The 21,777-nt window shown below is 36.2% G+C and overlaps 1 protein-coding gene across 1 annotated transcript in view; it reads left to right on the top strand.

The window, feature by feature from the left end:
* The first annotated feature begins 925 nt into the window (after window positions 1–925).
* Window positions 926–21,777, top strand: part of LOC123236301 (SEC23 interacting protein) — a 35,810-nt gene continuing 14,958 nt past the window's right edge. Inside the window, exons 1-12 of the mRNA XM_044662608.1 lie at window positions 926–1,073; window positions 7,243–7,775; window positions 9,304–9,526; window positions 11,111–11,304; window positions 14,612–14,701; window positions 15,596–15,713; window positions 16,879–16,968; window positions 17,422–17,563; window positions 18,425–18,633; window positions 19,573–19,685; window positions 19,903–20,052; window positions 20,289–20,384. Coding sequence (XP_044518543.1) covers window positions 926–1,073; window positions 7,243–7,775; window positions 9,304–9,526; window positions 11,111–11,304; window positions 14,612–14,701; window positions 15,596–15,713; window positions 16,879–16,968; window positions 17,422–17,563; window positions 18,425–18,633; window positions 19,573–19,685; window positions 19,903–20,052; window positions 20,289–20,384 — 2,106 coding nt within the window. The remainder of the gene's footprint in view (window positions 1,074–7,242; window positions 7,776–9,303; window positions 9,527–11,110; window positions 11,305–14,611; window positions 14,702–15,595; window positions 15,714–16,878; window positions 16,969–17,421; window positions 17,564–18,424; window positions 18,634–19,572; window positions 19,686–19,902; window positions 20,053–20,288; window positions 20,385–21,777) is intronic.

Genomic DNA, 21,777 nt, shown 5'->3' on the forward strand with positions numbered 1-21,777 from the left:
CCAGAATAGAAGGGTGGTCAGTGAAAAGGCAGTTCTCAAATGAAAAAAAAAAAGGTGCATTTTCTTAGTTCTTCCGAGGAGCCTCGAGGAACCTGGTATTAGAATTATAAAGAGCTCTGCTCCCCTCGTCTTTTTGGCCTCGGGGTCCCAGGACAGACACATCGATTTCCTGGTTCTGCTTCCTCCAGTACATATAAGTCTTCCGACGCCCCCTATTTTCCCCGTTGTTGCTTCTGAAGGGGTCATTCACGCAACACAATTTGTTTGGCCAAACCTCCAAGGAATAGCCACTGACCTCAGTTCCAGCTCTTTAGTACTATAAAAAGTGCTACTTGGACTGTTCCGGCCTCTTTGCAAAGGGAGGAACACCAAACCTCTCCGGCAGCACAGCGTCACCTTCTGGCAGCTCCGTACTCCGGGGCTTTCAGGTTCTGTCAAAAAGGGCGGGGCTTAGGGTATTACGTCAGGAGTGACGTCCTTTAGAGGGTCACCAACTCCACCACCCCTCTGCCCCTCGCACTTGGGGACACGCCTACGAAGTAGTTTCCGGCACTGCCCTTGCCGTTTGAAACGTGGGAAATGCTTCTCTTTCCTTTTTCTTCACGTAATTTTGCGCAGCCTATAATGTTTTCTTTGCTTAGAGTTCGCTTTAAGCCTCTCACCCATCTCCCCTCGACTCCCGGAGCTCCAGTTCTCTTCCAGTCTCGCGATCGAATGAGGCCGTGGCAACCATTTTGACTCCTGGCGAGGAGCGGGGTGGGCAGATGTAAGGGAGCCGGGGGCGGGGACGGGGGTTGGTCAGCTGTTCCCTGTAAATTTCAACACGCAAATGCGGAAGCGGCCCGGCCTCTCGTCTTACCCATTTCCGGCCGGTGGTGCGGCGCCGGCTGGCCTGAGACGTGTAACTGGGAGGCGGGCCGGAGCCATGGCTGAGAAGAAATCCAACGGTGGCAGCGGGCCTTCCGCCGGCACCAACTTACTCTTCTCTACGGCTTCCGAGTTCAACTTCAATGTCCCCTTCATCCCCGTCAGCCAGGCCCCCGCCTCCCCGGCCTCTCTGCTTCTCTCGGGAGGTAAGAGGGAGGGTTGGGGGGGCGGGGTGATGGGTAATGGGTGATGGGCACCCAAGGGTGGTGGGCAGCCAGATTAAATGGATAGGCATCCAAGACACCGTTTGGGTGGCGGGGAGGAGGCGCAGTAAGAGGCATGAAGCATGCCCTTTGCCCTGTCCACTGGAGATTAACATAGGCAAAAGCGCTTATAAGCGGGGGAGGTGGGGAGGGAAACACTGTAAGAGGGATGGGTCATTTCTCCCACTTCCCATCCTCGCCCCTTCCCCCATCCAGAGGAGGCTGACGGAGATAATTTGCACCCAAGAAGCGGGGAGGCGGGAGGTGGGTGCTGTAAGAAGGATGAGCACTCCTTCCACCCCAACCTGCTTCTGGCAGAGATACTAGCATCCATAGAGAAGGTGGGGGGCGCGTTGTGAGAGGGATAGGGTATTCTTTACTTGCTTGTCCACTGCCCTGTCTAGAGGAGGCTGGGAGAGGTTTGGCCACCGAGGAAAAAGGATGAAGCCGTTGGATAACCCCGTGCTGGGAATGACTATCCCAAAGTAGGGATCCTAAGGGGGAACTCCTGGTCGAGGGTTGTTCGTTAAAAGGATAGGAAAACCTTCATCTCTAGTGTGATTGCAGGAGGGATGGGTCACCCATTCCTGCTAAAGGGTTCCAGTGAGGTGTGGAGAGATCGATTGAGAGACAGTCACCATCCTTCCTTTTCCCTTGTCTCCTGACCCTCTTCTCTTCCCAGCAAGAGGGGAAAGTGGAATCATAGAGGGAATTAGAGAGTAATTATGGGGAAAGGAGAGAATGCTTGTTCTGAAGGCAAGGAGGAGCTATGAGGAATCATCAACTATGAACCATTTAGGTGGAGAACTTGCCACAGATCCAGTGACATAGCTTACCTAGGACTAAGGATTTCAATGTTAAGGAGGCGGAGGCTGAGTTGTGAAGCTTTTTGGAGAGCTGGTGTCAAAGGTACTGGATCTTGGACACTGATCGACTATGGAAGGCCTAAGTTCTTTTTGGAGTTGCATTGACCAAATCTATGTTGCTTTCCTGTTAAAGAATGTGGGATACTTTTGTATCTGTTGTGTCTAAATATTTTAATCTGCTTCTATCTGGAAAACTAATTTTAGCATTTAAATTCTTTGTTTATAGTTGAAATATTTTACCCTTTGGGAATAAAAGTAACTATTTATGGTTAAGATTGCCTTCACTGCCTCACCACCCACTCACATGGTAGTTTCTTGCAATCTGACTTCTATAACTGTATTTAAACTACATTCTCTAAGATGATGACTTCATACTTGCCAAAACCTGTGGTCTTTTCTTGGTCCTGAGATTTCTTCACTATTCTCTAGCCATTTAACATTGTTGACTGCTTTCTGAGAAATTAGTCTTCTCTCTGCTCCTTTTTGCCTGGACATGGCTCTCGCAGGCTGCCTGCTTTAATGTTACTTCTGTCTCACTCCTTACTCTTCTTAAATTTGGATAGTCACTGTTCAGCTTGTTTTTCTTTGAGGATTCTCTTTCTCTCATAGTCTGTCTTGGAAACTTTCATTCACTCTAATAATCATCTCTATGCAGATAACACTTTAGACTTGGCCAGTTCCAAACCATCTGTTTCTCCTTACCTCCTCCTACCCTCTTTCTCTAGTCCTGCATTTCTATGTTATTTCTAGACATTTCTTCCACTTCCACTTCAACATGTCTTAAAAAACATACTCTTTATCTTCTGCCTTAGAATCAATACTGTATATGGTGGTAAGGGCTAGGCAATTGACTTGACCAGGGTCACACAGCTAGGAAGTGTCCGAGGTCAGAATTGAATCTAGTACCTCTCCTCTGTAGGTCTGGCTCTCATTCCACTGAGCCACCTCTCTCTACCCTCTCAAGTTCAATATATCTTAAATGAAACTTATCCCTCCTCTTAAAATAAGGCGGCTTTCCTCACATTTCCTTATCTTTGTTGATGAAATCACCCATCTTTATATATCTTATTAATATAAAGTTGTTTGTGTCATATTGTCTTTCTTATTAGGTGGTAAGCTCCTTGAGAGCAAGAACTGGTTTTTACCTATTTGTATCTATAGTGCTTAGTACAGTGCCAGCTACATAGTTGGCATTTAATAAATGCTAGTTGACTCTTGACCAAAATTTAAAACTAGTAACCTTTGACATTTCTCTCTTTCCCTAATCCCCCACATTCAATAAGTAGGGAAGTTCTTTTCATCCATGATAGGCTCTCTACTCACACTTTTGCCACCTTAGATTCTCATTACCTGTTGGCTGGACTGTTTTTTAATTACCATTTTTTAATGTCATCTTTTACCTTTTACATAGCTGCTAGAATAATCTTGATTTTCCTTTTTTCAGTATACAATTTGACCATGTCACTTCCTTTTTTTTTTTTTTTTTTTAAATTTTAAACCCTTAACTTCTGTGTATTGACTTATAGTTGGAAGATTGGTAAGGGTAGGCAATGGGGGTCAAGTGACTTGCCCAGGGTCACACAACTGGGAAGTGTCTGAGGCCGGATTTGAACCTAGGACCTCTTGTCTCTAGGCCTGGCTCTCAATCCACTGAGCTACCCAGCTGCCCCTGTCACTTCCTTTTTGAAAAATCTTCTATTTGGCCCATTGGATAAAATACAAATTCCTCATCCTGTTATTTAAGACCATTTTTAGCCTAGCTCTAACCTACATTTCCAGCCTTATTTAACTTGGTTACTCTTCATGTACTCTACAGCAGGGTTATTAAACTCAAATAGAAATGAGGAGCACGAATTTGCATAAAAAGAACCCTTTGGGCCACATATTGACAGTTTATAATTTGATATTATTATTTCCCATTTAGTATTTTAATCAGCTTTGGAGCCTCTCTCAGAAGTGTTGTGGGCCTCACGTTTGAAACCTCAGCTTTTCTCTTATAAAGGGACGTGCTACTTTTACATCTCTGCCTATTGAAATCATTCTGTTCTTTTACGGTGCAACTTCAGATCCACTTTCTCCATGAAGCTGTTCCTGATCCTTCCATATGAAAGTATTTATTTCCTCTGACTTCTTATGACATTTTAAACTTCTTCTTTGTCCTTATTACTTTATACTTTGTATTTTCCTTAGACTCTAAGGTGGGGAGGCAGCATGTTGATGTTAATCTTTGTATCCTTAGCATCTTGCACATAATAGTTATATAAATATTTGTTGAGTTGACTGTTTTTGGTGAATTTATAGATTTTTTTGGGTCATGGAGATTATATATTGTCTAATAGGTTAAAGAGTTGAGTTAGAAGAGAGTAAACTTATAAATATTTTACACGTAATCGCAAAATATGTCTCATTATTTGTGTGATAATAGTTAATTTGTAGTTGCTATTAATTGATGAATTTATTGAAAGAAAATTTTCAACCAAGGAGCAGTATAGGAAGGGAATTAAACATTAATATACAAATGGGGACAGGTTTGGATTAGAGAGTAAAATGACTTAAGAGAATATTTCTTAGCTTCCAGTATCTTCCATTCTGTGATTATCTACTTTACATATCTTATATGTACCTACTTATATGTCGTCTCTCTCATTGGAGTGTGAGTTCCTTCAGGGCACAGGGACTGTTTTTGTGCCGCCCCCCCCCCCCCTTTGGCTGTTTTCCCTGGTGTTTAACATAGCACCTGGCACATAGTAAGTACTGAACAAATGCTTGTTGACTGATAATACTGCAAAGATAGTAGAGGTGAAAGTAGAATAGAGTAGTACTACAAATTCCATACCAAACTTGTGGGTTTAGAAATGTACCACTCTCAAAAGAAATAAGAAGGCTCACCTATAGACTCTCTCACTAAGTCCAGGAATCTGTAAAGGAAAATTCAGTCCTACTAAGACCCTGGATCAAGCTAGATGGAACATACAGTGCAGGCAATCTCAGGATGCAGGTTCTCTGCACCCTAGGCCCCAGCGGCCTCAGCGCCTGAACTTTCCCTAATATCCATGGGGAATCCAACCTAAGAGAGTATAACCTTGGAGAGTTCCTGGTGAATCCAGCCTGACACTCTTAGCCCAGAGAATTCAGGGCTTTGTCTAGCAAGATTTTGTGGCCTTGGCCCAAACACAGTGGAATCTAGCTAAATAGCAAAATCTAGCTAAACCAGTAACAAAGGCTGTGGCTAGAACCCAGCACAAGATTAGTCTAGTAATTGTCTGGGTCTAGTAATTGTCGGGGAAGAACCTTAGGCAGAATCTAGAGGAGGTGAAAATCCTGGAGCCCTGTGGTGAGAGAGTGTACACAGCCTAGTAATGGAGCAGGTCCAGAGTCACTTGAAGGAGGGGCCTAGTCTGGGCCACCATTCTCAGAACCCAGTAGGACTTGCCCATTCCATTCATTTGTGGGGTATGGCCCAAACTCAAGCTTTTCATCCTTGACCTTGAAGCCTTAAAAATGAGTAAATCAATTAAAAACTCCAAATATCATGAGAAAATGTTTTTAATTGAGAGATGCCTAGGTGCTAAAACACAGGAGTGTAATGACTACTTTACAAGTTTGGGTTAAACCTCAGGGGAAAAAAATGTCTTGGCCACAGGGACTGGAGGAGTACCTGAAAGAAATGAAACAATTGAGACAGAATGGAAAGCTAGGGAGGTAAGAACAGGAATTACTAACACGTTAGAACAAACGCTGGAAAACTTCACTGAAAAACTGAATGGAAAGGTTAAGTCAAAAAATCACACAATAAGTCAACAAAAAATATTTTTTAAAAAATCCAAAGATTGAGAAACAGAAGACATGGCCATTATGAGAATTTATGTTGCTGGGCTATGCATCTATATATGACTTGGTTTTATTTTATTTAAACATTTTTTTATTTACCCAATTAGGGAGTATATAGTTGGAGAGACAGATTGTTAAAATAAAAAATTTTTAAATTTACACATAGCACAAGGACAAAGAAGACAAAAAAAAAAGAGCAGGACAGTTTGGTACTATTATGGTAAATTTAATGTATGCTTAAAATATATAATTTAGATTCATGGTTTCATATACAGTTCTCTTTCTGTTTATCCTTTGTATATGGAAGTGTTTATACTTGTTGATGTTTTTCACCTTAATAATAGAAACCAAAATTTAAAAAATGATGTAAGACTATCATACAGAGGGGCCCTGACCAGGAAATTATGTATTTGATATAGAGGAAACAATTGTGAATCTTTGGAATGTTGAGGGATTTAGGGGCATGAATAAAAATACAAGACAATGAAAACTAGTCAGAAAATCTGATAAATACTTAGAGCCCCATGAACATTTTGTGGGCCCTGGCAAAGGATTTTGGGGTGGTATGAGAGTAGGGATCAGCACAATAGGATGAACTCACATAATAATGATGTTATAAAACATCAAAATCAATGATCTTTTTTAAAAAACCCTTACCTTTTGTCTTAGAATTGATACCAAGGCAAAAGATTGGTAATGATGAGGCAATTGAGGCTAAATGACTTGCTAAAGGTCATACTTATGTTGTAGGTAGTGTCTGAGTCAAGATTTGAACCCAGATCCTTCTGACTTAAGATCTTTATCCACTATGCTGCATAGCTGTCCCTAAAATCATGATCTTACAACTCACTGTAAATTAAGATTGAAAAGTATAGGATTTATATTTTGAACCTATTTCTCATAGGATTGGTGATAATGTTTCCCATAAGACTGTTCAATTTGGCAAGGAATGGAAGGATAGCTCAAAGCTTGAAGTTTCTGTGTGCTTTAGTTATTAATAACTAACATTGTTGGTTGGTTTGTTCTTTAATTATTATCAGTTTGTGGCACTAGATGATTTTAGGAGTTAGTTCATTTGGTGTGAATGTCAAGCAGAATTTTCATTTGTATAATAATTGCTTTATAAGTATAAAGCAACATAGTACCATATAATACAATGTTATCTCTGATCTTGTCAAGAAAGAATAATACATTTATTTGAATTTTGTGTCACCACAATAGTCACATTTAGTTGAGTAGTGGAATAACATTTTGATTTTCTTTTATTAAAGTAATTTGGAGTTCATTGATTAATTGAGTGGATACATTATTAGAATTATTTTATGGTATTACTCTTAAAGAATGGCATATGCTTTTTTTCATAAGTTGTGATAAATGTAATCTCAATCATGTTTCTACGTTATGCTTTATTTCAGAAGATTCTACAGATGTTGGTGAAGAAGATAGCTTCCTTGGTCAGACTTCTGGTCATAATACTTTACCACAGACATTTAGTTATTTCTCTCAGGTATCCAGCAACAGTGATCCTTTTGGGAATATTGGACAAATGCCATTAACAACTGCAGCAGCACCTGTGGGAGTACCAACATTGTCTAAGCCGCCAACATCCCTTCCCCTTACAACTGGATCTCCAGATGGTCCAAATACATTTTCATCACATGTTTCAAAGACTCAGTCCGTTTATAGTGTTGCACCTCCATCACAGATGGCAATCCATGCTTACCAGTCTTCTTCACATAGTAGTCTCCCACCCCCAAACTTTGCAGGTCCTCATGGAACATTGCAACAAGGATATAATCCTTATCGTCAGAACCCTACCAGCAGTAGAGCCAACCCTTATATTGCCCCACCACAGCTGCAGCAATGCCAGAATCCAAACCATCCTGCCCATCCATCTTCTGGACCACCTCTTCAGATGTATCAAAATCCTCCTGGATCAATGCCACCGGTATAGAAATGCTCTTAAATTCAATTATTATTTCTAATTTTCACTGTTCTTTTTGGTGTTTCAGACATCTTGTGCTTTTTAAAAGCAGGAATATGAAAGCTAATTATTTTTAAAGAAAATGTGACACCTAGATGCTTTGTAGCAAAAGCACTTTTAAAGTAAGACAGATTTATTTATTTTTACTATTTTAAATTGCTTACTCCTATGTGGCAGCTGGGTGGCTCAGTAGATTGAGAGTCAGGCCCAGAGATGGGAGGTCCTGGGTTCAAATTTGGACTCAGAACACTTCCTAGCTGTGTGACCCTGGGCAAGTCACTTAACCCCCATTGCCTAGCCCTTACCACTCTTCTGCTTTAGAACAAATACCCAAAAGATAAGGGTTTATATTTAAAAAAAAAAATTACTCCCCAAGGAAGTAACTGATTAAACTGAGTAACTTGCATGTCAAGAAGTTGTAATGCAATACAAAGTATGAATAACTTTATAAAATGAGAAATGTTTCTAGGAGCAAATATTTTGGGATATAATCAAGTCCAGTTTTAATTTTTAAGACCTTAGTTATCAAAATTTATATGTAGTTTTAATAGAAATCTAAAATACAGAAATACTCTGTCATATTGTTGGAAAACATTTGTGTACCTTTTATAAAAATCTTTTTTTTTAACTTTATAAATTGTTAACTGATTCCAGAAAAGAATTTACCTGGAGCTAAAAAGAAAAAGAATAAAATATCTGACCCACTGAAGCACAAATCAATGGTGTGATGATTAGCATCAAATTTAGTTTGTAATCATGCCTTGTTTTCATTTTAAAGTAAGTAACGGCTTCCCTAAGTTCATATTTCATATATATATTTTAAACCCTTACCTTCTGTCTTGGAATCAGTACTGTGTATTGGCTCCAAGGCAGAAGATTGGTAAGGGTAGGCAATGGGGGTCAAGTGACTTGCCCAGGGTCACACAGCTGGGAAGTGTCTGAGGCCAGATTTGAACCTAGGACCTCCCATCTCTAGGCCTGGCTCTCAATCCACTGTGCTACCCAGCTGCCCCCATATTTCCCATATATTATGTCAGCAAACAAACATCCTGAGGAAACTGCCTTTCATGCTTTTACAAAGTAACTGAATTTATCCTTTGTCATAGTTTTGTCTTAGATAATGCTTCTAACTCAAAAACATTTTAGAAAGAAACATGTTTCTTTGATTATAGGGCTAGTTTATAAAACCAGAAGTCTACAGGACTGTTTTTAGGCCTGAAGAGCATGTGTAATTATTATTTACATGATAACAGAAATTTGTTTAAAAATTTAAAGATTACAAAGCCCTTTTTACATTTAAGTCTCAAAAGAATCCTCTGAGGGAAATACTAGAGATACTATTACCACTATTTTACAGAGGAGGAATCTGAGCCGCAGAGAGGTTACACAGCTAGTAAGTATCAAAGGTGGGCCCTGCTACCTACACGTTCAGGCTGTGCCCACTGAGCCATGCTTTCAAACATGGAGGAGACATGAAACTTTTTCTTTTCAGTTTCCTCCGGCAGCACAGACAGTCTTGTCATCACCAGCCCAGCAGCAGCTAATGACTAGACCCGCAGCCCCGATGATACAAGCACCGCCTCCTCTCTTCCTTCAAAATCCATATGAATCAGTACAGCCCCATTGGTTTTATTGCAAGGAAGTAGAATACAAACAAATATGGATGCCTTTTAGTATGTTTGATTCTATACATCTTGAAGAAGTCTATAATTCAGGTGAGTATAATTTTTTTGGGGTGGGGGAGAGTGGAAGAGAGGCACCTGATTTTATTTTATTTTTTCTCTCTTAAAATTCTTTTATTTTTGTTACTATGTGAAACACATTTAGATATTAGTCATTGTTGTAAGAGCACCCTCAGACATAACCAAAACCCCAAGCTAAAACTATAACCACAGTGATGTGAAAGATAGTATGCTTTGATCTGCATCCATCTGACTCCAACAGTTCTTTCTCTGGAGGTGGATAGTGTTCCCCTTCATAAGTCTTTCAGAATTGTCTCAGATCATTGCATTGCTGAGAGTAGCCAAGTTTTCACTTCTTCATACAATACTGATATTACTGTGTACAAGCATCTCATTTTAGAAAAAATATGAAGTAGGACCTGGGAGTTGAAAGGCCTTATTTCCTACTTTTCAATTGACTTTTTGTGTGTCAAATTATTTAGTTCTCTTAGACTTGTTTCCCATTCCTCTATTTTTTAAAGGTCGTAAGTATTATATTTTATCCAGTATGGGAAATGGTATATGTTTGAGTTGAATGATCTCACTTAAAGTCCTTATGTAATCCATTTATCCATTTTTGTTATCCTGTTCTTAGGGTAGCAAAGAAGCATTTGGCTTCAGAATTTGATATTTACAAAGCAGGATTTCCTTTTGAATATTAATTTAGTTTTATGACAAAAACAGTCAAATAAAATATAGCAATTGCCTTGGACCTAGAAATTTTTTTGACAGTTTTTTATATAATTCTTATGAGTTATTAACTGAGTGTTTATTATGTATAAGGAATTTCCTTCCCCCCCCGCCCCCCCCTTAAAACCCATACTTTCTGCCTTGGAATTAATACTAAGTCTCGATTCTAAGACAGAAAGTAATTCCAAGATAGTAAGGGCTTGGGCAATTGGGGTTAAGTGACTTGTCTGTCATCTATATACAACTAGGAAGTGACCACAGTCAGATTTGAACCCAGCTCTTCCAGGCCTGATATTCTATCTATTGTGCTTCCTAGCTGCCCCTCTTTATACTTTTGAAAAGTTGATATGTGCAATTACTAAGTTTGATTTGTTACTTAACATATTCTCAATATGTTTTAAAAAAAAACAACTGGACTTATAAGTTAGTTGGTATAGGGAATTGCCAGTGAGGAAAATTACTGTATCGAAACAGATCACTACTTGCTTTACAACTTACGTGTCTTTGTTCCTTCCCAATCGTTGGTGTGACTTGAGACCTGGTCATCTTGCCTTGAGGCCTGTTCTCTGTTTCCATTTTATCACCCTGGCTTCCTTTTTATGACACTTCTATTTTTAAAAATCCCATAAACATTTTTGAATTGTTTTATGATAATAGGTGTTTATTGCTTCCTGGCTGTGGCCCCTGAAGTTATTTCTTCTTCTTCCTGAGGAAAAAGAAAAAAGTTTCACAAATTAATTTTAAGACTATTTTTTCAACTGAATGGATGAGTTTGGCACTTTATTTGGAAAAAGAGTAACATAACATGATCACCATCCTATATACTTTTAGATTAGGAAGAAGAGTGCATATTTAAATGTCTAAATAAAGTTTAAATTTTACATTTAGTCCAGCCAGATCCTGAAAGTGTTGTATTAAGCACAGATGGAGGACGTTATGATGTTTACCTCTATGACAGACTGAGAAAAGCTGTATATTGGGAAGAAGAACAAACTGAAGTTAGACGCTGTACATGGTTTTACAAGGGGGATACAGATAGTCGTTATATTCCTTATACCGAAGAATTCAGTGAAAAACTAGAGGTATGAATTTTTTGATATTTTACCATTTGCTTAAAAAAAAAACATAGGCATGTGCCTAGTGGAAACTTATTCTTATGCTATTTTATGTAAAACTGTCTAATATGAGGTCATTCTTTCTTGGATTCTTTTTTAAAGTTTAGTTACTAAATTGCTTAATGGATCTCTTAGTGGTTTTACCTATAAAGGAGGTTACTGTCTTTATAGGGTCATAGATTTAGATCTGGAAGGAACCTTATGGGTCATGGAATCTAGTCCCCTTTTACAGATGAAGAAACTGAGGTCCAGAGAAATTAATTGACTTGTTGAAGGGTACACTGGCAAAAAAAAAAAAAAAGAACTGGGATTTGAATCCAGATCCTTTTGGTTCCATTTCCACTGTACCACGTCAGTTCCGTGAAGCTTGTTATAGTGAGATTTTTGCATATTTTTAGAGGTACAGTACAAATGGAAGAACTTAGGGTAATGAGATATTTTCTTTTGCTCCATCCTCATTTTGACTGTTTATGTGGTATAGGGGGCCATGCCTCTATATGATTTTTTGGGGTCCTGAGCGGCGTGGTGTCATAGGATGGTTGAAGCAGGAGAAAGAAAATGAGAACAACTAGACTAGTGGTTAGCCCATGCTGTCCCAAATTCTGTGGGCATGGAAGTTTATTATATATCCTTCTCAAAGAGGTCACAGTTGGTAAGGGGCAATAAATCACACATAATCCATTGAAGTCTAAAGAATACAGATGCAAAGACAAATGGTCAAATTCCAAACCCCAATTTCAGGAGGGGATAATTCCAGGAGAGGAAATATCCCAGGGAGATGCTCACCAGTCAAATCCTAAAGGAGTCAGTTCTAATCTGAATATGCACTCTTATCTGATTAACATTTGTTAGGAAAGGAATCATTAACTCAGTAGATGCTGGTCTGCCACTTCAAAGCTCTCCAATAAGAATTGTAAAAAAGGTGGGGATCAAAGACTGAGTCAAAAGAGGAGCCTCAGATTTTTATCTTAGATGGCCCATTCAGTCTGCATCCTGACATGCAGTGCAGAAAATCATACACACAGTTTTACTTGCTGATGATTTTGTAATGGGATCTAGATAAAATATCTGTTACAGACTCTGTTTCTCTAAATGACTCCTAATAGCCTTCTTGGAGGGATCAAGTTGATTTTGGATTAACCTACCTGCTGGTACCAGAGCCTTTTGGGGCTCAGGTGACCAGGACCAAACACAAAGACTGCCTCAGCCTGGATTGGTCACGTAGGGAATCCAGATAACAGGCCCTAAATTTGATCCTATTTCTCCAAAGGCTTTAATACATAGAACGGCTTCCCACAATGTGGCATCAAATTCTGTTGCTTATGTAAAGACTTAGGATGAGTAGTATTTAGTATTAACTAACTTAGCATTGACTAATGTGGCAATTAATATAAAATATAGATTTAAAAAAAGCTGTCACTTGATTGTTTCTTAATCACTCTTAGCCATGTGCTGAACTAAACTATCCTTGTACTCATTCATGACATTCTCAAACACAAACTGAAAATGTAAATTTTTTCCAACTAGTTTTTCCAATTTGCAGACTTAAGACTTATTAAAAAATATTCTTTTTATTAAGTATCACCTCAGTATTCTTTTAATACCTTTGTTATTTATTTGGCTATGTTTTGAGTTTCAAGTTGTCTCCTTCCCCACCTCCCAAATCCACATTGGAGAAGGCCAACATTTGATATAGATAAGGCTAACTAATATATACTTCTGTATATCAATTCTTTCTTTGGTGGTGGGGGATAGCATTTTCCTTCATACATCCATAGTAGTTTATATAAATGATCATATTACTCAGAGTAGCTTAGTTATTTGATTACTCTGAACAATATTGTTGTTACTGCATACAAAAATTCTCTTCATTCTGCTTGTTTCACTCTGCTTCTTTTAATATCTTAAAAAGCAGTGTGTGAATATTGCGTCCTGTTTAGGACATGGCATAATCAAACTTAAACTTAAGCATAATTCATTGTGCCTTCTCTGAAAATAAATTGTAGCATATGAAAACATAGATGCCAGAGCTGTGCTGGCATCAGATAAATATCCAAAGTTGGGTGCTGAGAATTGGCATAAGAATAAGGAAGATAAAAAATACCTGGTTTGACTTGGAAAAAAATAAGATTTTTATGACGAGAGAAAACTCTTGATTGATAACAATGAAGATTGGAGAAGAAGAATCAGACCTACTGTCTGCTTCTCATTATATCTCATCAATAATTATTTATCTCTAAAAAAAAAAGTAACATACTTTGGAACAGTGAAAAATGGAGTAAAAAAAGATACAATCTTTTTTTTTCCCATGGCAGAAGAATTCATCACCTACTGGTGAATTTCTTTTTGGAGAGGCCATCAGCAGATTCACTGTTAGGAATTTGGTTGTCATAAGATGGTAGTCAGAATTTATTTAGGTGGAAAGCCGTGAGGCTAAGGTGAAAGTATTTTGTAACTCTAAGGAGCCATATAAGTGTAAATTATTATTATTATTATTATTACTACTACTACTACTACTACTACTACTACTACTACTACCTCTTCCCCCATCTCTTGGAGAAATAGGGAGTTCTACTCTTGTGTTGTTTTTTTAGATAAAAGAAATTTCAGTACACAGAAGACCAGAATGTCCTCTTCTGCAATTTTTTTCTGTGCTGATTTCATATATAAATCTGATTTTATGCTTTCAGCTAATTATGAGATTTTTCATTTGCTTATTGCTAAAACATTAAACCCTAAAAGTTGAAAAATACACTTAGCTTCTACATTTCTAAGTTGGCACTTTAAATCAATTCAAAATTGAATGAGCCATCAGCCCTTAGATCTTATATCAAAATCTTTTTTTTGCAGGCAATTGTTGAAGGTGTTGTAAGTTACTGTAGACTAAGTGTCTTGTTGGTGAGGTGGCTTGACTTAATTATTGATTGATAGTAACAATATTTACTTCATATTCTAGACAGTTTCTGAAGTATGTTTCTTTTTCAAACAACCGTTTAAAGATCAGTTCTATGTGATTTAGATATCGCTTGAGCAAGAATCCTCTCTTTAAATCCAATTTATGTGGATTTGCCAAATGAATCAGCCATTGGAAATCAGTTTTCTAATATTTTTATACTCTTATAACGAAGTATCATCAGGCTTGCTTTAAGTAGTGTTATATTTGCCAATATTCAGTATTCATATATTCTTTTCATACAAATGCACTTTTAATCTGGCATGTAATTTGATGGTATTAGTCATTTTGTTCTTAAAACTATTTTACCTATTATCCTAGGCAGAATACAAAAAAGCTATAACCACCAATCAGTGGCATCGTAGACTTGAGTTTCCCAGTGGAGAAACAATTGTTATGCATAACCCAAAGGTAATAAAGATATTTAAAGCCATTAAATAATTTTGTATGTTTCAAATGATTTTTCTGAGTATATTCTAATAGTGTTAATTTCAAGAGTGGGTAAATAACATGTATGTTCATATTGTGTTCGGTATTGTTTACCATAGTTAAAATTAATTGCAGAAACAAGTAGAATTTAAGTTATTCTCATTTGAAATCTCTGTTTTTGGTAACTTGCAGTGGAATAACTACAAGCTAATCACTGCATATATTTTGTTGTTGTTAGACATCCTTAATGTTAGAAAGTTTTAACATATGCAAATGTATATACCCTTTTGCTATTTTTATTTTTTCCTGTGAATTTAACGCTGTTTAAAGCATTGATTTGTGGTCTTTTCCTAACTTCTTTTACTAACTATAAGATACTGTTTCTTAGGAAGTCACAAGATAGAACTCAATAAGTATAGGCATATTTGGTGTAAAATGACTTCCTAAAATGGTGTGCTCATTAATTTTATAATTATAACCCTTTTCATACATTCACTGGATGCATAAAGGATTCTTATTGTGGATTCCCTTGTAAAACCATTCTTTTTTATGAAAATAAATGTTCTTTGATTTATTTTTAATCTGAATTTTCAAATAAATTTTACTTAAATTGAAGTATGTTGTAGGCAATAGCAATATTTTTGCATACTCTCAACTGTCTTGTTGAATATGGTTATTTAAATATGGTAGATAAATTTTATGATACTATGCTTAGGATCAGAAGGTCTAGCATTTACATTATATAAGTATTTAGATATAGCAATAGTTTTACTTTACTCAAATGTTTGAGATTTTATTTTTCACTCAGAGAAGAAGTGAATTTCCTTAATTTTATGTTAACAAGTATTTTTAGAATATGTTTGTTGTATGTTTTAGGTTATAGTTCAGTTTCAGCCTTCCTTGAATGCAGATGAATGGGGGACCACGCAAGATGGACAGACAAGACCTAGAGTTGTAAAACGTGGAATTGATGATCATGATGAAATTCCTGATGGTATGCAAACCTCTAGGAGAGAGAATTGAGATGAAAGAACATTGATTTGATTAAGCAATTCAAGTCTTTCATCATCAGTTTATTATAGCAGAGAAAAACCTGGAATTAGAAGAACTGAATTTTTGACTCCTGGCTCTGCCACTTATGTGATCGTTGGCAAGTCACTTAACCTTTCTGATCTTGTTTCCTCATCTATAAAATGAAGATAATTATACTAACTCTTAGGTATTGCAAACCTAAAATCATGATGTAAATGTGAGCTATTTTCACCCGACTTGTTTCTTGATAAAGATATGTTCGTTCACTCATTCACATTGATTCACGTTTTTACCACAGTCAGTCAGTCTTTAGAATGCCATCTCCTTTTAGACTAAATTGGAATAGGAATGTGATGGCTTTTTTTGATAAAGTCTTCCTTGGAATTGTTTTTCAACTTTTTTTTTTTTATACCAGCTCTTCTAGCACTTATTCTTGGAGTCTTCTTTTGTCTTCTATTCCTTACACCAAATTGCCATTTGTTTTGAAAGATTTTTCTCATTCTTTTACTCTAAAGGTGATTTCTGTTGTACATAAAATTTTCTCCTATATTAATGTCTTAAAAAAATTGAGTCATTTCAGGGCCCCTCCCTCCCCTCTTTTCTAAAAAGTGAGCCATCCTTTTATAACAAAACAATTAAAACCAACTAAAACTGTCTGACAGCTTTCACTCTACAAGTCCTAGGTTAGTCGTTATAATTGCTTAGTTTGGCTTCATTTTAGGTTTCTTTCAATATATATTTTAATATATAACTTCATATACATATTTGTATCTTTTATATATAACTTTTCATATGTATATTATTCACTGTGTATACATAAATGATTTGTTGCCAATAACTTTATTTCTCAAAATTGGATTTTAAAATTGGGTGTGGTAGTCAAGTGATTATTGAATTTTGAATTGGAAAGCTCTCAACAGTTAGATGATTTTGTTAGTTTCCAGGCCTCCTGCTGTGTGCTGGGGAGAGGTAACTTTTTTTTCACTCTAGGGTTGTTGAGGTCTAGTGGAGTATGGTGCAATAGAATATTTAAGGGTTTTTCTAGATGAAAGTTTAAGAACTTTGGACAAGATATTTACTATCCATCAGTTAGATCACACATATCTAACATTTTTCTCTTTCTATAGGTGAGATGCCTCAGGTTGATCATTTAGTATTTATGGTACATGGCATTGGTCCTGTTTGTGATTTACGTTTTAGAAGCATTATTGAATGTGGTATGTTTATCATTTTTTTCATTCAAATGGTAGTTTAAAAATAAATATATAAACCATTAAGGGCCTCTTAAAACTCTTAGTTTTTAGCTATACAGGAATCAGTAGGTGGTTATTTACAATATATCAACAGAAGGAAAACAAATTTGATTGGTTGAGGAGAAAAGTAACTTCATTGTTTTACATAGGTTTATTTGACTGTCATGATTCATGAGCACTACTTATTTGCAAATAGTTTTAATTGAAAGAAATTTTTTAATACATTTGTTAATTTTTCATGAAATTTAGATTTTAAAAATCTTTATTACTGGTGAAACTCATGTTTTCATAGTCACTTAAGTTTTATTTTATAGAATTCTTTGATTATAAAATGAAGAAATTCTTAATTTTTTTCCCTTACTTAATAGTGTTGTTGAACTTTTTTTCACTGAAATATTTCATTTTTCTTTTTTGAAGTTGATGATTTCCGAATGGTATCTCTCAAATTGCTGCAGACACATTTTAAGAAATCTTTAGATGACCATAAAGTAAGCAGGGTGGAATTCCTTCCAGTTCATTGGCATAGTTCCTTACATGGTGATGCTACCGGTGTTGACAGGTTTGTATTAGTTCATTTTCTAAATTTAGAATGATGTAGTTTTAAGTTCAAAATTAGAAAGGTAGACATTTATTATTAAGCTACTACACTAAGATTTTAGGTCACATTTTTTTTTCTATTGCTTTCAGTTCCAACTTGGGAAAGTCATTATATCTTATCTGAACCTCATTTTGCTCATCTGCAAAAATAGGAACTTTGAATAAGATATCTAAGATCCTTGGAGCTCTAACTTTTTTTTTTTTTAATTTAAAACCCTTATCGTCTGTCTTGAAGTCAAAGCAGAAGAGTGGTAAGGGCTAGGCAATGGGGGTCAAATGACTTGCCCAGGGTCACACAGCTGGGAAGTATCTGAGGCCAGATTTGAACCTAGGACCTCCCATCTCTAAGCCTGGCTAGATTAGTGAAAAGAAATTGAGTGGCTTATTCTAATCTTGGTTCTGCAACTAAGAAGCTTTGTTACCAATAAACTTTGTAATCTTTGGCAAGTCAGTACACTTTGGTTGGTTGTTTTTCATCTGTAAAATGAAGGCATAGGACTAGATGATCCCTAAGGTCTTTTCCTATTCTGTTAGGAGTCTCAGACTAACATCAGTTGTTTAAATCTGGCCAATTTTTGCATTGCCTATATACACAAATGCTTACCTGAGAAGAATCTCCCAGATGTGTGAGATCAATAATTCCCCTCTTTCCTACTGTTTGCTAATTGGAATCTTCTCCCCTCCCCCCCTCCCCCCCCCATGTCTCTTCTCCTCAAGGTATGTAGTCAGTCAAAATTTGCTTTTTATGGATAAGTCTATAATAATGTTTAATGAAGAACTTGATATTGATGACTAAATATATTTATATTTTTGTTTTTCAAAGGAACATTAAAAAAATAACATTACCGAGTATTGGCCGTCTACGACACTTTACCAATGAAACCTTGCTCGACATTCTGTTTTATAATAGCCCTACCTACTGTCAGACTATTGTGGAAAAAGTGGGAATGGAAATAAACCGTCTACATGCACTTTTTATCAGTCGGAATCCAGGTTTTAAAGGAGGGGTCTCTGTTGCTGGACATAGCTTGGGTAAAATTTCATTATGTAAATTTAACCTAATTCTGGATTGATTCCCCATAGTTTACAAAGTTTAATAAGCATAAAGCTTAACTGTTATACTTTAAAGTGCTGGATTTCCCTTTTAATTGTTTACTCTTTCACCTTGAAATTCATTTATCTTTATGATATACATTATCTTTTTTCATTTTTATCTAGCTTCTATGTAACTCAGTGGCCCTGAAGACACTTATATCTGACATTTGTATAACATTTAAATGGCATTTGAAAATTTGCAAAGTTTTACAAATATTATCTCATTGGATTTAACAATGACCCAGGGAGGTAGATACTATTATTATCCCTATTTTACATATGAGGATACTAGGGCAGATGAAAGTTAAATGGCTTGCTCAGGTTAAGTGCCAGGGGCAGGTTTTGAACTCAGATCTCTGAGTCCAGGTCTGGCACTTTAGTATGCCACTTACCTTGGATCAGTTAGATTTAGTTCAGCACTGAGCACATTCCTGGGAAATAGCATATTTTAGTGCCATGTTTCTTAAACTGTACTATGAGATACCATGAAACACCCTAAGTTTTTTCTTTTTTTTAAATACATTTTCTGTTGTTTGATAATAAGCTTGAAAAATGTTTTAGATGATCTTACTGTAAGCATTCTGCTAAAGTTTTGTTTAAACTGCGGTTCTATCACTGTGGTCAAGTTAAGAACTACTGGTATAGTGGCCAGAATGCTGAATTAAGTTCCACCTCAGGGCCTCAGTTTTCTTGTTTATAAAAAAGGAGTCGGGGATTTAATACAGTAGCAATGGGAATACTTGCACTTTTTATCTCCCAGAATTATGCTAAAGAAAGCACTTTATGAGTCTTAAGAAACATTTACATATGCTTTATTATTAAATGTAAAATCTTATTAACTTTATAAATGGAAAAATGTATTTTGCATTTCTTCAGGATCTTTGATATTATTTGATATACTATCTAATCAAAAAGACTTGACTTCAAAAACTGTGACTCTAACTACTGCTAATGGTATCATGAAGCATACAGCTCCTTTGGAAAAGCAGGTATGGCTCAAGAATGTTAGCATATGGATTTGTAGCTGCAGCTTGGTGTGCTTCAGAACTTGAGCTGTCTGATTTTAGACATGTTTTAATTTAGTGAATTACCTCCTTTGAGAAATGTAGTAAGTTTTAGAGCTCACTCATGCCATGATTTTTCCATTGACCAAGAAGAATCTGAAAATTTTGCAAATGTTTTTCCATTTGTATTTTTATTTTTAAGGTATTAGATGATCCAAAGGTACCATTTGATGAATCTTGTGACCTTGATGTTGAAAATGAAGTCCTAACTTTGCAGGAAACCCTGGAAGAACTTAGCCTTTCTGAATATATCAGCACTTTTGAAAAGGAAAAGATAGACATGGAGTCTCTGGTACTAATAATAATTTTTAATTTTTGTTTTATAATTTCTTATCAGATTAAGAAATTTAAGAATGAGATAAAATTTTAGATTATGGAATCTAAGCTGCTGGTCTATGTGTGTGATTTTACAAAAATATTAGAGTTTTTAGCTGAATGGATATCAATGATCTCTTAGATGTTATAGCAACTTAATTAGCTAATGTAGAATTATGAAATTTTTCAGCTTCATTTTGCTTCTTTTTTAAGCTTATGTGTACAGTTGATGACCTAAAGGAAATGGGAATACCTCTTGGTCCTAGGAAGAAAATAGCCAACTTTGTAAAAGACAAGGCAACTAAACAGGTAAATTCATACTTTTTAATTATTTGTTTTTTATGGGAAATTTTTCTGTTACTAGTAAAATATTTTAGGTACTAGGATATATAAGCTTAACACATGGGAAAAAATTAAGTTTAAAGTAGATTAGGTTTTAAATAATCATGGGAGAAAGAGAATATATGCACCATTCTCTTAAGGCTCTTCACATCTATATAAATCCACCAAAATATTTTGGTTTTCTTAAGGAAAAGAACTTATATTTTTTTTACTAGTTTGGACTTAACGGAAAAGCTATTTCTAATTGTCCTAGTCACTTGAACTACTGTAGTACTTACCACCCCTCCCACTCTTTTGTCCTTGACATATTTTATCTTGTATTTTTATTTTTTTATGCATACATGGCACAACTTTCATATTATGAAATTTATTTCCATAAGCTTCCAAACTTTTAGAGGATCTTGATAAGGCATTATTCATATTAAGGACTCCCTGTATAAAGAACAATGCCATTCTGTATATAGTTAGCAGGCACTTTTAACATGTCTCTTTATAGTCATGCCTTTTGAATCTTGGATTTTAAGTTCCTTAACCATAGAGAATTCATTCTTTTACATTTCTTTGTATCCCTTATGTCTAGCATAGAATTCTTTATATAAAGTAATTGCTTAATAAAGGTATGTTGGTGATTAAGAAACTAATTTAGTAACTGAGAAGTGATGTAAAGTTTCCTATCTTTATGTAATGTAAGGGTTACATTGGAGTTTTGACTAATAAAAGGGTTGTAAATTAATATTTAAAATATTATTCTCCAAGCCAGAGAAAACTGTTAGCAGCTTTTAACCATTTAGTTTAATTGGAATATAGTAAAAGGAGGGAAATATAGGAAGGAGGTAGAGAAATAAGTTGCCTAACGTGCTTCCCTATAATTGCCATCAGAAGAAGTCCAACTGACTACCTGGCTTCTATTTGGGAGTCCTGGTGGTCTTCAACCAGAAGTCCAGCAATGCAAGCCTCTTCCCAGCTTCAGTAACTCATCCAACAAACCAACACAAGATCCAAGAAAAAGAAAAGGAAAAAAAAAACTCTCTTCACACACACCTAAATAGTAGTAGAGTGCCTTCAGCTCAGCTTATCAGGCAAACACCCCACCCCCAGTCCTTGTGCTGGCCTTTTATATATCCTTTTCTACCTCCTTTCCTGTCTCTCTCTGATTTCTCCTTCCTTTCACTCAGGACTGGTATATCTTTACATATCTCTATGGTAAAAGGACCTCCAGGTCACTAATTAAATCAGAACAAAGGAAGGAAAAGTCCAAGGTCTTGATTGATTTCATTAAAATAAAAAAAGGAATAAAGAATTCCTTTTCACAGTAGAATGTCATATTGACTAGAAATGTTTCTGGGTGATAAATTCCCTC

This window comes from Gracilinanus agilis, chromosome 2 (genome assembly GCF_016433145.1).
Source record: "Gracilinanus agilis isolate LMUSP501 chromosome 2, AgileGrace, whole genome shotgun sequence".
NCBI lineage: Eukaryota > Metazoa > Chordata > Mammalia > Didelphimorphia > Didelphidae > Gracilinanus > Gracilinanus agilis.